Source organism: Lichtheimia ornata, assembly GCF_029851405.1.
Source record: "Lichtheimia ornata isolate CBS 291.66 chromosome Unknown scaffold00036, whole genome shotgun sequence".
In the NCBI taxonomy this organism is placed as follows: Eukaryota; Fungi; Mucoromycota; class Mucoromycetes; order Mucorales; family Lichtheimiaceae; genus Lichtheimia; species Lichtheimia ornata.
The window spans coordinates 299,356-313,762 of record NW_026695356.1 but is presented as its reverse complement, the minus strand read 5'-3'; the positions used below and the strand labels follow the sequence as shown (position 1 = coordinate 313,762).

Below are 14,407 nucleotides of genomic sequence, written 5' to 3'. Positions count from 1 at the left end.
GGCGTATTCCAGACAACCCGCTTCTTCCTTTGTTCGTTGATATGCAACAAGTTTTTCGTGCCAAGGGTTTTGCTTTCGATCTCGACGGCACTTTGATCGATACCACGCCACTTGTTGAGCAGCATTGGCGCGAATTCGCGTTGGAGCATGGCTTGGATGCTGAAAAGGTAAGAGGGTATACACATTCCATTCCCGCCATGTTCCCAGTCGGACAACTCATCATGGCTCTGGTAGATTCTTGAAACCTCCCATGGTCGTCGTACGATTGAGACACTTCAAAAGTGGATCCCTGATAAGGCTACGATAGAAATGGCTGACGATATGGAGCGCAAGTTGACTGCCAAGACGGATGGATTATCGATCTTACCCGGTGTGGCAGCACTCTTGGAAAAGATACCATTGGCAAGCACTGCTGTTTGTACCGCTGGCACTCGTCACATGGCCGAAAATCGCTTGACACAAGTAGGACTCGATGTTCCCAAAGTGATGTCCACGGGTGATTCGGTAAGATTAAAGAAAACACGACAACAACATATGACATTGGATATTAAAGGTCGACGTGTATGTAGGTGTCACGAGGAAAACCAGATCCAGAAGGCTATTTGTCGGCAGCAGAGCGTCTTGGAATCGATCCAAAAGATTGCTTGGTGTTTGAAGATGCTCCCGCTGGTGTTCAAGCTGCCAAGGCGGCTGGCATGGATTGTATCGCTTGTGCAACGACTCACACTGTTGAACAACTCAAGGAGGCTGGTGCAAGCTGCGTGGTTCAATTCCTCACCGATGTGGATATAGAACAACTCCCAGATGGAAGCTTTGACGTGATCGCTTCGAGAACATTGTGATAGATATCATTTAATAGAGCGCTACATAGCTTATTGTTCTACATAAGGAAGCTGTCATATGCCTGCGTAACATAAAAATGTTCATGTGATTTTATTATCTTTATCCCCTGCCTTTGTTGCCATCATAATTAGAGAGAGAGAGTGTGTGTGAGAGTCATGTCAACATTTGGACTATATTATGGGTATGGGTGAAAGAATATACAAGAGCGATAGCCCACTCAGGAGTAAGATGTTTAAAAGTAAAACGACATTGGATCCGTTTCTCGCCTGAATTCAAAGAGCCCACTACATTCGATCGTCTTAGTTATCCACACCAAAGAGCATGATCCCATCCCTCCTTGACTTACCCTATTCGCTCATCACAGTGAGGTGCAATCCTTATCCGTTCTTCGGCTGCTGCAATAAATAGTGCTTGATCCTCAGGACTAAGAGCTATCATTGTAATCAAGATCCGAGTTAGAATATACATATACCTTACAACTTCCAGACCAAATAGCCTTACAAACTCCAGCAATCTCTCCAAAGAAATCAATCACTTGACTCGTCTGAAACGAAGAAGCGTCATAGATGTGTACGAAATCGATGGGCTCTGAAAGAAAAAGAGGATGTTATGAGCAGCAAAAAAGGACATTCACAAAAAAGACATACCAGCAGCAATTAAATATTGACCATCATGGGTAAACTGTAACGATCGTATGGCACCTACATTGGCTCCCAGGACGTGTATTGCCTCCGTAGGTTGTCGTATATCATATATCCGCGTGGTTTTATCTTGATTGCCAGTGGCAAATAATCTTCCATCAGGACTCCAGCAACAAGCGAACGAAAAATCATGATGTTCACTGAGGATATGAACGCCTGGAAAAGAGTATGTTCCAAATCGTTGGTCTTGAAGATGTCACCATATGATCCCCTATTCCAATCCCACATACCTTTCCCTGATGATGCGTCGCATATAATTGTTGCCGTATCATCGCCTACCACGCACAAAAGCCGTTTGTCGGGAGAAAGGGCAGAGCACTAGGTGAACCTTCTGATTAATCACCAACTGATCCGTAATAATACATCCTTGCAATTCTTTTACGTTGACAGCAAAAGGAAATGACAGCGTAGTATCCACTTTTCCGGAAGCCAAGTTGATGAATCGAGCCTTTTGATCATTACTTGAAACAATGGCTTGGGTCTCTAAGGGATATAGAAAAGCCAATGTTATCTTTTCATGTATATACACGTCCCATATGAGTATGCATTTACCTCCATTCCTTGCTTGTGTCACGTTGATATGATTGGCAATGCCATTGGAGTGATTGGTCGTAGTGCCATAATGCACCGGCTCATCCTTGTCATCAAGCCGCCGATACGCATATTCGCCTTTGGATCCGCCCATGAACAGGATATCTTCAGCACAAGCCATACTGCTGACGGCAAAAACTAGACTTTGTGGGGTGTGTGCTGTGCGTACATTCAAGACTTCTCGGCTGTGAGGAAAGTGGGGAGACCAATGCCGTACAGTGTCTTCATCTGGATAAAGTAGTAGATGGGTTAAAGCTTTGAGCCTACATACTAAAGGAAAAGCAACTTACACATATAATAGACGCTATCCTTGCTTGTTGCCCAGAGGAGATTACGTAACTGAAAGTGGCCAATGCTGCAGCGTTCACTCAATTTGGCATATTTAAAATCGTAAAACTTGTGTCCAGCCTCCGTATTCGTGAATTGCTAAACGTAGGTGTCAAACAATGAACTCGCTTTATACGCTGTGTACTTACTTGTCTCAAGGATTTATCATCCGTGTCTTCCAAACAAAGGTAATTCTCATATTCATCCACCCTACACAAACCTTTTCAGCTCTTTGTCCATTTTCCCATTTCCCACGCTTTACCTTTTTTTCCTGCAAGCTTCCCTGGTTACTGGTCTGTTGTCCCAATTGATGCCTTGCTATTGAGTCGAATAATGCGTCATTATCACTGGAGGAGATCATGGATTTGCCTTCGCCTGTACTTACCATATCAATTCCTCTTGCATACATCTCTTCAGTAACCACATCAAGTTGATCCTAAACATCAACAGATATCCGCATAAGCACGCCCACCATGAGAATCACCATAAACCCAGCCGTTGTCCTCACACTGAACAATACGTCGTCTTCGTCCGTGGAATGGTTACGCATCTCTTCAACTAGTATTTCTAATCACCCAATGTTATACTCTTGCAGTGTGGTCATTCCTTGTTAAACGTACCATACTCGGTGTCTGGTGACAATGGCGTAAACTCATTCGAACCGTAGCTGCGGTTGTTGTTGAAGTCAAAAGGACACAAGGAGGGATGGAGGAGTTCATGACAAGTACCGATCAGTGCTCTATGCATGACTTTTGGATTACGGCTACTTACCCATTGGCGAGAGAATCGGTAGCTTCAGAGATACCAGTCATGGTGTGTGTGTGTGTGCGAGATAAAAGGGAAAGGGACAAAGAAATGATGATGATGAGCTCTCCCAAACGGGAATTGAAAAGAATCATGCAGACCAAGCTGAGTAAGTGTCACCGTTATCCATGATGCCCAATAAGAACCTTCATGATCCCACCCCGAGACGCTTGTACACGCATCCACCAACCATACACACACATGTCATGTATGCATAGGCCACAACCGTCGTTACCGGGGAAGTCCCACTTTTGTACATAAGATCAGGAATCATTCTCAAGCTCCAAACTGGTTTCTTGTATACTTTAATGGCTATTGCATCGACATGCTATATATAAAAATTGAATAAACTCCTGTATCCATCAGCTTACAATGCAACCTGACACATACCTTATATCCACAGCATCCATAAAGCGAGTATCCTTATGTAATCCCCAGGCTCATAGCTCTTCTTTGTTCAACAACATCATCAGGCCAAAGTTTTATGTATATTGCATGCATAAGAAAAAATGGTTTAGGGGGATTTGTATTCATGTTTTTGATCACTGCATTACAAGAAGTCATTAGAAGATCTTTTCATATGGAAGTTGGGATGTGCAACTATCATCATAGGAACCTCGTACATATGAAATGATCAAAGACCGCATCGACCACCGCTGCTCGTTTCATGTTTTCCTATCAATTTCTGCTGAGAACGACAAGGCGTCGTGCCTTTTTCCCAACCAACGCCATTCGTACCTTACACAATGCATCGCTTGACGCATGGCGATCGACTGCAATGCAAACGGAGACGCGTGCTAGCGACGTGATTACGAGTTCGCCTTTGAATTTGCTGGCGAATACACTTGATGAGCCGAGTGTGCCATTCAAGCATGCGATCCTCCCAACGGCAGGCACTGTGGTCCCAGCAACTTACCATCATATCTATTTTCCTCCGAGGACCATTGAAAGTGAATTAGCAGCTGATGGTTTCGAGAATGATTTCCACCCTCCTGAACCCTTTGTGGAACGCATGTGGGCTGGTGCTCGTTTGGAATTTAATCCTGTGAATCCATTACGCGTGGGTGATGATGCGACAATGGTGACGACCGTGAATCGAATCGAGACAAAACAAGGGGGTCGCCTAGGTGATTCGGTACTCGTGTGGCTTGACAAGAATATCCACAATGCTCAAGGCTGGGCAGTGCATGAACAACGCTGCTTGGTGTATGCAACCAATAATCATCATGCATCTCCACGCATGATCAAAGGTAAGATGACGTAGATGGGATCAAAAGTATATACATTAGTGACTCACACACATCACACACTTGGATACAAAGCACGTAAACCACCCTCCTTTTCAAAGACGATATGCCCAACCTCAATCTTATTATTCAGATACTCAGCATTGACATTTAATGCCCATCTCATCCATTACGACCATCCATATGCCACTCAACGTGAACATCATCCTGGTAAGTATTATCTACCCAATGACCTATACAATGTTGTATCTCAATTTTATTATGCAAGATCGGTTGGTGCACGGACCACTCTCGGGTACCTTGCTAATGACTCTCTTACGAACCCACGTGTCTGAAAAACATGGTCACCTTGATGAGACACGCATTCTATCCTTTGACTACCGGTGTCTAATGCCTCTTTATGTGGACAAGCCCCTTACGCTATGTGGACGACAAGTATCGGATACGGACGATAATCATATGCTGTTTGATTTATGGATTGTCGATCATGATAATAACCTAGCTGTTAAAGGAAATGCCGTGATCTCAAATAAAGTATAAAGCTTGATTGGATTATGAAAGATGGTTTTATTACAGCAATGTTCGAGTGTGGCGTATGCAAAAGGAGGAGATGGTGGAGATGCGTATACATGGGATTGTTGTATTAGAGCAAGACGTATGATATGGTACACGATCAATGACTTGTAGACAGGTTACTCATCAAATCCATCATGGCATCTAATAAGGAAACGAGGTTAGTTGTCAATAAGAGAAGAACAATGGAGGAGAAAAAGAACATACCAAGACTAGCCGAGTGGATAGGATTTCGTAATTCTGGTGGAGAGCGTAACGACTCATACAATGGATGTGATGGAGATGAAAGCGAGTGTTGCTGTTGTTGTGGTGGCGAAGTAGATCGTTGTCTACTATCTTGTGGTCCAGCACCCATAGGTTGTAATGATGGCATTGGCTCTGAAAGGTCGTCTGTCCAAAGATATTGCTCGATTGGAGAATCCTTTGTACCCTGCAACATATCCTTTGGCTCAAGATCCACTTCAGGTAACCCTTTAAGTCGTCTCCACTTGTTGGTCTTGTTGTAATCATAATTGGTGGCCAAGTACCTAATTCATACACCCGTTAACGATGAAATAAAGGGGATTGACGATAGAAAAAAAACATACCAGAACTCTGCAAAAAAGTCGCCCGGTAACTCCCAACTCTCTGACATGGTTGGATCACCACCATGGTAAACGGCACCATTGAGTAGCATAGAGAAGCATCGGTCATAATCCATTAAATCACGAAAGATGATCATTCTGTCGCGCATATGGGGTGTGGGTATCAAATCAATGCGTGGATCGTGGGGGATAGCAAGTTGTAACAAGGTGGGTTGTAGTCGTACACTGGACTTGCCAAGACGTGATAAGGTGGATTGTACACGCAATTGTAATCGAATTTGTTGAATGGCACTTAAACTTGATGGCGCTGTTGTTGGATCAGAAGGTTCAGTCTTGATGGTCGTCTCGGCAGCGGGTTCGCTTATCGTATCCATATCAAATTGTATATCATGTGTGGTCGATGCATGCGATGTTGAAGCCCCATCATCATGTAACATTGAAAATGTACCCGTCATACTGCTATCTGGAGCGATACTACTGCCTGCTTCGGATGGTGGTGGTTGTGGTGATAATGGTTGAGTTGACGATGGATCAGGATTATTGTTGTTGGTCGTGGAGCCTTCATTCTCTTCTTCAGTCTTTGCCATGTTGGCGAATTGTGATGCCATCATCGGTTTGAGATCAATGTTGTTACGCGTATATGCATTGACGTAGGCTTCGATCGCATGGGGTGATGTCTTGGCCATATCATTGAGAGCTTCTTCAGTCAAATAAGGTGAATGGGTCGGGATTTGGATGCTGTGGTGCAAGCACACAAATTGGAGTGTCAAGACGACGCCTTTGAGATACCAATTCTCAGCCTTGTAACCATCCAACTTGGTCTTCATTGAATTGAGCTCTTTGGTTGCATGATTCCTTTGTTCTCGTAATGATCGAATCGTGTTTTCCAAATCGCGTAAATGTCGCTCCTTACGTTCACGAAAAGCTCGCTGAGCAGCGCGATTTTGAGCCTTACGCACGGCTGGTGATGCTGGATTAGGCTTGCGACCAGGCTTTTTACGTATCTTGACAGGTTGACCATTGATATCCATCGTACCCGGTGCTCCTGCCATCATTGTTGATGCTTGTTGTGGAAGAGTGCCAGGTGGGTTTACAGTCAACAAGCCTGGATGTGGTTGCTGTTGCTGTTGCTGCTGCTGTTGCTGCTGGAAAGGAATGGGGACAATATGCTGTGGAAGACCCTCGTGAATCGACATTGATGATGAGGCAGGCGAAGCCATAGAGAATGCCGCAGCTGGAGAATGGGGTTGATGGTGGTGAAGTTGTTGCATTAAAGGCATAGGTTGTTGTGGATATGAGCTTGGAGTCATTGTAGGTTGTGAGTATTGTTGTTGCGAGGAATCAAGCTCCCACGGTAGATCCTGCTGTTGCAAAAAGAAGGGATCGACATTGGGATTCATTGCGTGAAGCGAGACAAGCGAGTTGAGTGTGTGAGAGTATAATCGAAGGCGGGAGAACTTAACAGCAAAGATGACATTTGGGCCCTCTCTGTTTGCTCCCTCGGATAAAAATCCCCATCAATGCTTTCTCTCTTTTTCCATCCTTCTTCCCTTTCTCATATGTTGATATTCTCACTTTGCCCATTTCCCTCATATAAATGACATGTACATCATGCTTTGTTGAATGATTGCTATTAAATGTCTATTTATCTATTGGTGGACTCCCATATCTACATTTCAAAATGCGGAGTATAAGCTCATGTTGTATGTGATACAACAAGAAGGCGATCTGCATCCTCTCAAGTGTGTGTGGTGCGTCTGTATTAAACCCAGCAGTAATAATCCATGTGATTATAAGCGAATTCTCATTCAACATAGTTCAATGCAGCGTCCCACCTACTCGTCGTCCAGTCACACATAAATGTCAAGCATACTTTATGTTGCACGAATGGCAGTGAGAGCAAATGCTGCTTGTTGTTATTGATTTGTAGTTACACTACTTCTATGCTTCTCCTACTACTTCCACATGACTTTGGTTCGGTCACACACATGGGCAAAAAAATAAAAGAGAAAGAGCTGTCATCAGGGGATCCAAGGCTAATGAGAAGGGGAAAATGATACCTCTCCTTAATTTACCTTTTTTTCCCACCCCAAAAATACAGGTGATTGCCGCTAAGATGGTGTTTATAGCTGCTGCTGTACTTGAAACAGACAACCCGATTAGATTGGTTTCACCGTAAAGAGAGCGAGATAGTAGTGGGAATACAATACCCACTATGGGAGGATCGCACAAAATGGTAAAGGAGTGTACAGCTTTTTGTGTGTGTGTGTGTCATTTAGCCACATGCACCTTGTATCTTGTTTGCCAATGATTACAAGAAACAGCAGCAATCCATGTGGCAATAGATTATCCTCCTCATCGTTGTTGCTGGTCCTCCTTTTGGTATGCAGAACCTTTACTGCAACAACAACTACTGCTGCTGCTGCTACTACTACTATTCACACCCCAACCCCCAAAAACAACCGGTGGGAGCCGGTGCAGCTGTGTTATGCCTATATTTGCCCTTCCATTCTTTCTTATTCTCTCCTTCTCTCTCTTTCTCTCTTTCTTTTTCACTTTTCCTGTTTCTTTCTATCCACATGACTGAAATTGCTTTTGAGCATTTTGATCCCGCGATAGAGCTTTGCAGCGTGGATGAAAATGGTCGTCTTGTTCGCCCACGTAAAAAACCTGGTCGTAAACCAAATCCACCTTCACCAGCACAACGCAAAGCTCAAAATCGAGCAGCACAACGAGCCTTTCGAGAACGTAAACGGCGAGAAATGAAAGATGCTGAATTCAAAGTACAGCGTGCTCTGTGCGCTCGGGACGAAGCTGTACGTGAAGCCAAAAAGTTGCGGAGACGAGTCAAGCAACTCGAGTTTGAAAACAACTTTCTCAGGGGTCACGTCTTGTCACTCAAAATGGCATGCTATGCTAACCGCGTGGATGTTGATAATTATGTGCATCGAGGCACACGCGATTATCTTGGCAACGAAAAGATGCAGAAATCAGCTGCGCGTGGTATTCCTGCCAACCTTGAATTCTTTCTCGATCACGATTATCACGTTATTTATCTACAAGATGATTACATCCCTCCTTCAATCGACAATAATTCATCCACCACGCATTCTCCAGAACCATCCTCTATTGGAAGTGCGTCATCACCATCATCCATAAACACAACTTCAGCACCAAGCAGTTGCTCTTTCAACCCCTTTGAAGCACTTTTACTTTCACCAAAACTTTTGGCACGAGGACAACATGCAATGCCTGGCAGCTTTGATGATATGAGCGATCCTACTATGATGGAACCATTACCACCCCTTGATCTCACACAAACAGTGTCTGTACTTGCTCCACAACTTCATCAGCTACAACAAGCCTATAATGGTCAACTCGTTGATCCAAGCATCATTCAAGGTTTGGTTCACACTCAGATGGTCTCTGGATTAATGGACCAAATTACAAAGCCCGATTTCACAATCGACCAAATCCCTCCAGAATTAGCTGCTCTAATTCCTTCAGAGTGGCGATCATCCCTTCATGATTACAGTGCTCGTACACCATCACTCCATACACAAACCAACAACAAACCACCAAGCGAAGAGATTGCTGAAATATGGGATCAACTTTTAAACCAACAACCTCTTCCACCCACAAAAAAGAGCCGTTGCACTATTGGACCTGATGGCGAACGCACCTATCCACCCATGACACCCATCGAATTTGTGGAGGAGTTACGTCTTATTCCACGTAAGGACAAAAAGTTCCTTACGATGTTTGAACCAAGTAAGTTGTTCATTTGCATTATCACCACCCTTCATCATTGACCATGATTCTTTTTAATAGCTGAACTACAACGCAAGGTGCCTCACGATCTTCGTATTGATGTGATCCCTGGTGCCGATATGCGTGATCAAATGATTCTATTCCAAGACTTTTACGATGCCAATGAGCTATTCAGCTTTTTACTTGATTCGGCCATGTTTATGGGTGGCTCCATTGGTAACCAAGACCATTGGTTTGTGCCTCCAAGCTTTTTACGCAAGTACTGGTTCCTGTGTCCTAGCAAAGTCCCTGATCGGGTCGATAATTGTGTTGAAATTGTTTTCTATCTCGGTGAACGCATGCGTGAGATGATGATGACACGACAGCAATTGTATATGGAACGTGAACGCTATCCCAATTACTTCCCATCCATCACCCCTCCTTCCAACAAGGCCAATATCGAGGAGATTCATAATCAAGATTCACCTAACAACAACGACATGCTTATTGATCCACCACCACCACCATTATCAGCAGCATCACCCGATGGGGATAACCAATATCAGGATGAGACCGATGAAGACACAGGGGATACTGAGACGGACTCCAACAGCGACACGAGATCTATACCTGTCACCGATGATATGCCTTTAGGTATGTACCAACATTCTTTGTTCTTATCCAATAACGCTCATTGTTTTGTTTTCTCTCTCTTCAGCCAATGCACTCAATATCATGGAGACCATGCCAAGGTTCACATCCATTGGCACTTTACGATGATGATGATGATGATGATAATGACAATCAAACAACTCTTTATCCTTTCACACATTTGTTTAAATATTCGTAACTTCTTTTTGCTATAGCACACACACACGCACCCTAATGTAATCGCTATTATCTGTATTATATCGTTCCTGACCACACGTATCCCTTTGATTCATCCATTCTCCTCCAATGCGCTTTATGTAGATAATCAAATTTCTTTTTACGATTAAAGGGGGTCTCCTCGTGGTTATATTTCCTTCCTGATATCTACTTGCGGATTGTATGACATGAAGGGAAAGGAGGAGGGGGGAGGGAAGGAAGAGAACCCTTGTATATCAAAGTCCTTCATCGCCATCAGGTTGACTGTTGTAAAGATCCACATACAAGGAAAAAGAGGGGGCGAGTCGTGGGGTCATGGGTGATGATCCACTGCTGGTAGACGATGCATCCTCGACAATGTGATGATGCTGTCTCAAAAAATTACTACTGGAACTGCTGCAGAAACGAGGGGCATGGCTATGCTGTTGTTGCTGTTGTTGTTGAATGGGATTTTGGACCATGGTTGCATAGATACCTGGGAGTCTTTGTTCCATAGTCGTCGATTCAATCCCTTGATGATGCTGTGGTGATGTGAGAGGATGGATGCAGTTGTTGGTATCCTGACGTGGTGGATCAAACTTTAAAACATTGGTATTGCTGTTGTTGTCATCGTTTCCTTCAAGGGGCGTTGTAGTGCATGCTTGTTGTTGCTGTTGTTGTCGGCTAGCAACGATAAGTCGAAGTGGACGTGGTTCGCCATGTTTTAGCAGGTAGCGATAACATGCAACGCAAAGTTTACGTCTGGATGCTGGTTTGGTATTGCAGTTGCAGCAAATGGGTTTTGCTTTAGGGGGACGTGGTGACTCGAGAAGCGAAATCATGGTCGTGTATGACAACGGCGGCGTTGATTGTTGAGATGTTTCATCAAAGGCATAATTGGCCACTTCCACGGCATTGCATAGCTTGCTTTGATCAAAATCATGCAAATTGAAACGAAACAACTTGTTGATGACATGGTTGAGCCGATAAATATGATCTTCCTTGGCCAAATTTTCACACTCTAAAAACCGTACATCCGTGCGTCCAGGTGTTGTCGAATGCCGTGTGTATTGAAACAAGTGCAATAACCAAGTTGGAAACATGATGAATTGGGGTGAGATAAATGACATGCTCTTTTCTTTGCTTGCTCTGAAAAAGACAACAAGTAGTCGCATGTCGTGGTAGAGCTCCGAAGAACAGAGTGGACGTGAAGCCTTGCCAACGCCAATATGACAACGAAATGAGCCATTCATATGTCGCCCAATGACTTTGATATGAATCGGCGTGCCGATCACGAAGCGATTGTGGTTCGCAGTGGTGGTGGTGGTCGGGATGGCGATGGGTTCCAGTATTGCATCTGTCAAACGGCTATGCTGTGTTGGTTTGAGATAAAAGCCAGCATCCAAAAGACACTTTGTCCAACGAGTCATCAACTCATCGTCGCGAATATACGTCGGCGGTGACTGCTGTGGATTATCCTGCTGCTTCTCTTCAGGTGCAAGTAAGCTAGCAATATCCATCAAAGAAAGCAAGAATAAAAAAAAAGACGTGTGCCGAGCCAGGGGCACATGTCGGTTATTATCATTACCACGGCAATTGAGTAATCTTACATGCCGTATCGCGATCCTTTTAAGAATCAATTTTAGGTTGCCTAGGATACCCCATCCATCCCCATGGTGAACCTATAGATGATTGCATTCTAATCCTTTTTGCAGCGTTGCTCAAATAAGATGGTGTCTTTAAGGAACCTTCATACAACAACGTGGCATAGTCTTCTTGGCAACTAAATAAAGGATCGAAATGCTTTTCTTCTCCTTATAAAACTTCCCACTCCTTTACGCACTCACCCACGCCACGCACATACATACATCCACTTTTTCAGTTCTACGTCCAAGGTACCCTATTGTATCTTGAAATCACCATGATGCTTCTTTGGTTGACTTTACTTTGGTTGCATATCATAGCGTAACCAACAATAGAGCATAGAACCACTGATGCTTGAATGAGAAGAAGGGTGTTTATTCAATAAATAAATGTTTACGTATGTGTATGCAGCTCAAATATATGCATGTGCCCAGCAAGCATGCTATCATTTACGTTTTTGAAAATGCACCCAAACACCGTTACGAGGTTTGGTAGTGAGCACAATCTTGGTATCGATGATGTTACCCGGTTTGAGAGACATGGTAAATTGATTAATGGTGCAAGCAATGACGGTACGTAGCTCAAGGATAGCCAAATTCTTGCCAAGACATGAATGAGGTCCAAGTGTAAATGAAAGATCTGGGAACTCATGCTGCTTGTCATCCGGATGATCATTGTTACGGATCCATCGAAAAGGGTTAAATTCATCTGGATTGGGAAAGACATCTTGATTCATTTGCAAACCACGCAAGTTGCACCAAATCTCGGCACCACGGGGTACCACGACGCCATCCACGATCGTATCATGGTTGACATGCACAGGGATGAAAGCTACAGCTGGATACTTTCGCATGGTTTCACGATAGACGGCCGTCAACAAGGGTATTTGAGAAAGCTTGTCAGCTGTAATGCTTGCAGGATCCACAGGTGCAGGGCCTAAAACAGCATTGACTTGTTGAAATAGTTGTTCTTGGATATCAGGATGTCGTGCCAGCTCTGAAAAGCAAAAGGCAAGTGTATGTGCTGTGGTATCATAGCCTGCAAATGTCAACGACAACATGTCGTTCACTAGGTCCTCATATTTCCCATCGTATTTGCCACTTGCATACGCACAGGCTGCCACGGATTGAAAGACGCCATCTTCCTTCTTGGCACCTTCTGCCAATGCATCTTGTAAAGAATCACGAATAAAGTCCTTGAGTCGTTCACGTGAAGGTCTAAAAGCACGTTGTGCCCAATTTGTATGATTGATGCCGAAAGGTAGCCATGCTTCCACTGATTGGAATCCGAGACCAAGTTTAAGATGCTCGTTCTAAATAATAGACAAGATGAGTGATCATGTAGCTATGTTGCTATGTGACCTCATTATTCATATACATACCTTGAGATTGGTCCTTCCACCCACCATATCATAATTCAAATCACCTCGTCCATAGAGATAAAAGTTGATAACATCCATTGTCAAATTTTGAAAGAGCTCATCCACTTCCAAGGCAGTGCTTTGGTTGGCATTTTCCTCAAAGACATCCAATAGCTCTTTGGTACGTGTTGCTACGTAAGGCAATAGGTTTGGAACAAGTTGTCGTGATTGAAATGGAGGTAAAAGAACGTGTCTACGCCATCTCCATTCCTTTAAAGTGATACGAGTCAATCAATGTATGAAGAATAAAGACGTATAGCCTTACCTCTCCAATAGTATTATTGATGCTCTTGCCTCCAAATACAAGGTTCTGGATGAAGCAAATCAGGTTGCCACGTTGCACATTGGTTGGAGGGTTCATATTCTTTTGCTTTGTTTGGCCTTCGACAAGCACATCCTTGATGCCTTTGAGCGTATTGACAAGCACCAGTGGAGTTCCCATGATGGACCATACAACGCTGACAGGCGTTTGTTGTCTATCTTGGCCAACCTGGATAAGGAATTCTGATAGCTTGTCGGTGGTGTTGCTTGGTGGTGGTACCAATCCAAATGCGGCCAACCAGAAATTGTTGGTCTTTGCAAGAGGTGCATGAGCGAGGGGTGTCGCGAAACGACGATAGGTGTAGCGGATCACCAGTAGCAATAAAAGAGCTGTCGGTATGCCGGTGAAGAGCTGGTCAGCGTGAATGATGGTTGATAAAAGTCCCATGGGTATATGATGTCTTTGTCTTTATTTCTGCCATGGTGCTTATATATGTATGCATTGTCTTGAATGGATTCATGGCCGCCTTTTGAGAGAATGGGCAAATCAGAGAGCAGCTTTCATCTCAGCCAATGGGGGCTATCGCTTTTCGTTGTACAATTCACCCATCCTTCAACAATGAAAGGATGCAGTAATTCCCCTTGTGTTGTTTATAAAGTACCAAAAGGGAGATTCATTATATGTAAAAAAGAAAGACACATAGCCAAAGTACGCATGATTCCAGGCACATTTCCAAGTCAGGCTCATTATTGAAGCTTTCGGTGGTGGTGATGGTGTTGTGTGGGTACTACTACTAGACTACCCCATTATGATTG

General features: G+C 43.9%; 7 protein-coding genes across 7 annotated transcripts; 3 read left to right on the top strand and 4 right to left on the bottom strand.

The window, feature by feature from the left end:
- Positions 1–41: 41 nt before the first annotated feature.
- On the top strand, positions 42–842 carry O0I10_007499 (uncharacterized protein; the record flags this gene model as incomplete). Its single annotated transcript, XM_058487515.1, has 3 exons — positions 42–167; positions 235–504; positions 570–842. The coding sequence occupies 3 exons, from the start codon at positions 42–44 to the stop codon at positions 840–842; spliced, it is 669 nt and encodes a 222-aa protein (XP_058341815.1).
- A 233-nt stretch (positions 843–1,075) lies between these two features.
- Positions 1,076–3,274, bottom strand: O0I10_007498 (uncharacterized protein; the record flags this gene model as incomplete). Its single annotated transcript, XM_058487514.1, has 14 exons — positions 1,076–1,127; positions 1,190–1,274; positions 1,345–1,431; positions 1,491–1,700; positions 1,775–1,862; positions 1,927–2,027; positions 2,097–2,363; positions 2,426–2,561; positions 2,612–2,672; positions 2,725–2,780; positions 2,848–2,898; positions 2,971–3,029; positions 3,083–3,129; positions 3,234–3,274. The coding sequence occupies 14 exons, from the start codon at positions 3,272–3,274 to the stop codon at positions 1,076–1,078; spliced, it is 1,341 nt and encodes a 446-aa protein (XP_058341814.1).
- A 659-nt stretch (positions 3,275–3,933) lies between these two features.
- On the top strand, positions 3,934–5,053 carry O0I10_007497 (uncharacterized protein; the record flags this gene model as incomplete). Its single annotated transcript, XM_058487513.1, has 3 exons — positions 3,934–4,516; positions 4,589–4,723; positions 4,782–5,053. The coding sequence occupies 3 exons, from the start codon at positions 3,934–3,936 to the stop codon at positions 5,051–5,053; spliced, it is 990 nt and encodes a 329-aa protein (XP_058341813.1).
- Positions 5,054–5,186: 133 nt separating this feature from the next.
- On the bottom strand, positions 5,187–7,070 carry O0I10_007496 (uncharacterized protein; the record flags this gene model as incomplete). The annotated part of the gene is made up of 3 exons (XM_058487512.1): positions 5,187–5,230; positions 5,294–5,613; positions 5,674–7,070. The coding sequence occupies 3 exons, from the start codon at positions 7,068–7,070 to the stop codon at positions 5,187–5,189; spliced, it is 1,761 nt and encodes a 586-aa protein (XP_058341812.1).
- Positions 7,071–8,249: 1,179 nt separating this feature from the next.
- O0I10_007495 (uncharacterized protein) lies at positions 8,250–10,200 on the top strand (the record flags this gene model as incomplete). Its single annotated transcript, XM_058487511.1, has 3 exons — positions 8,250–9,441; positions 9,502–10,074; positions 10,139–10,200. 3 exons carry the CDS (start codon positions 8,250–8,252, stop codon positions 10,198–10,200), a joined length of 1,827 nt encoding a protein of 608 aa, XP_058341811.1.
- Positions 10,201–10,523: 323 nt separating this feature from the next.
- On the bottom strand, positions 10,524–11,786 carry O0I10_007494 (uncharacterized protein; the record flags this gene model as incomplete). Its single annotated transcript, XM_058487510.1, has 1 exon — positions 10,524–11,786. The coding sequence occupies one exon, from the start codon at positions 11,784–11,786 to the stop codon at positions 10,524–10,526; it is 1,263 nt and encodes a 420-aa protein (XP_058341810.1).
- A 569-nt stretch (positions 11,787–12,355) lies between these two features.
- O0I10_007493 (uncharacterized protein) lies at positions 12,356–14,039 on the bottom strand (the record flags this gene model as incomplete). Its single annotated transcript, XM_058487509.1, has 3 exons — positions 12,356–13,222; positions 13,292–13,540; positions 13,596–14,039. The coding sequence occupies 3 exons, from the start codon at positions 14,037–14,039 to the stop codon at positions 12,356–12,358; spliced, it is 1,560 nt and encodes a 519-aa protein (XP_058341809.1).
- Between the last annotated feature and the right edge of the window lie 368 nt (positions 14,040–14,407).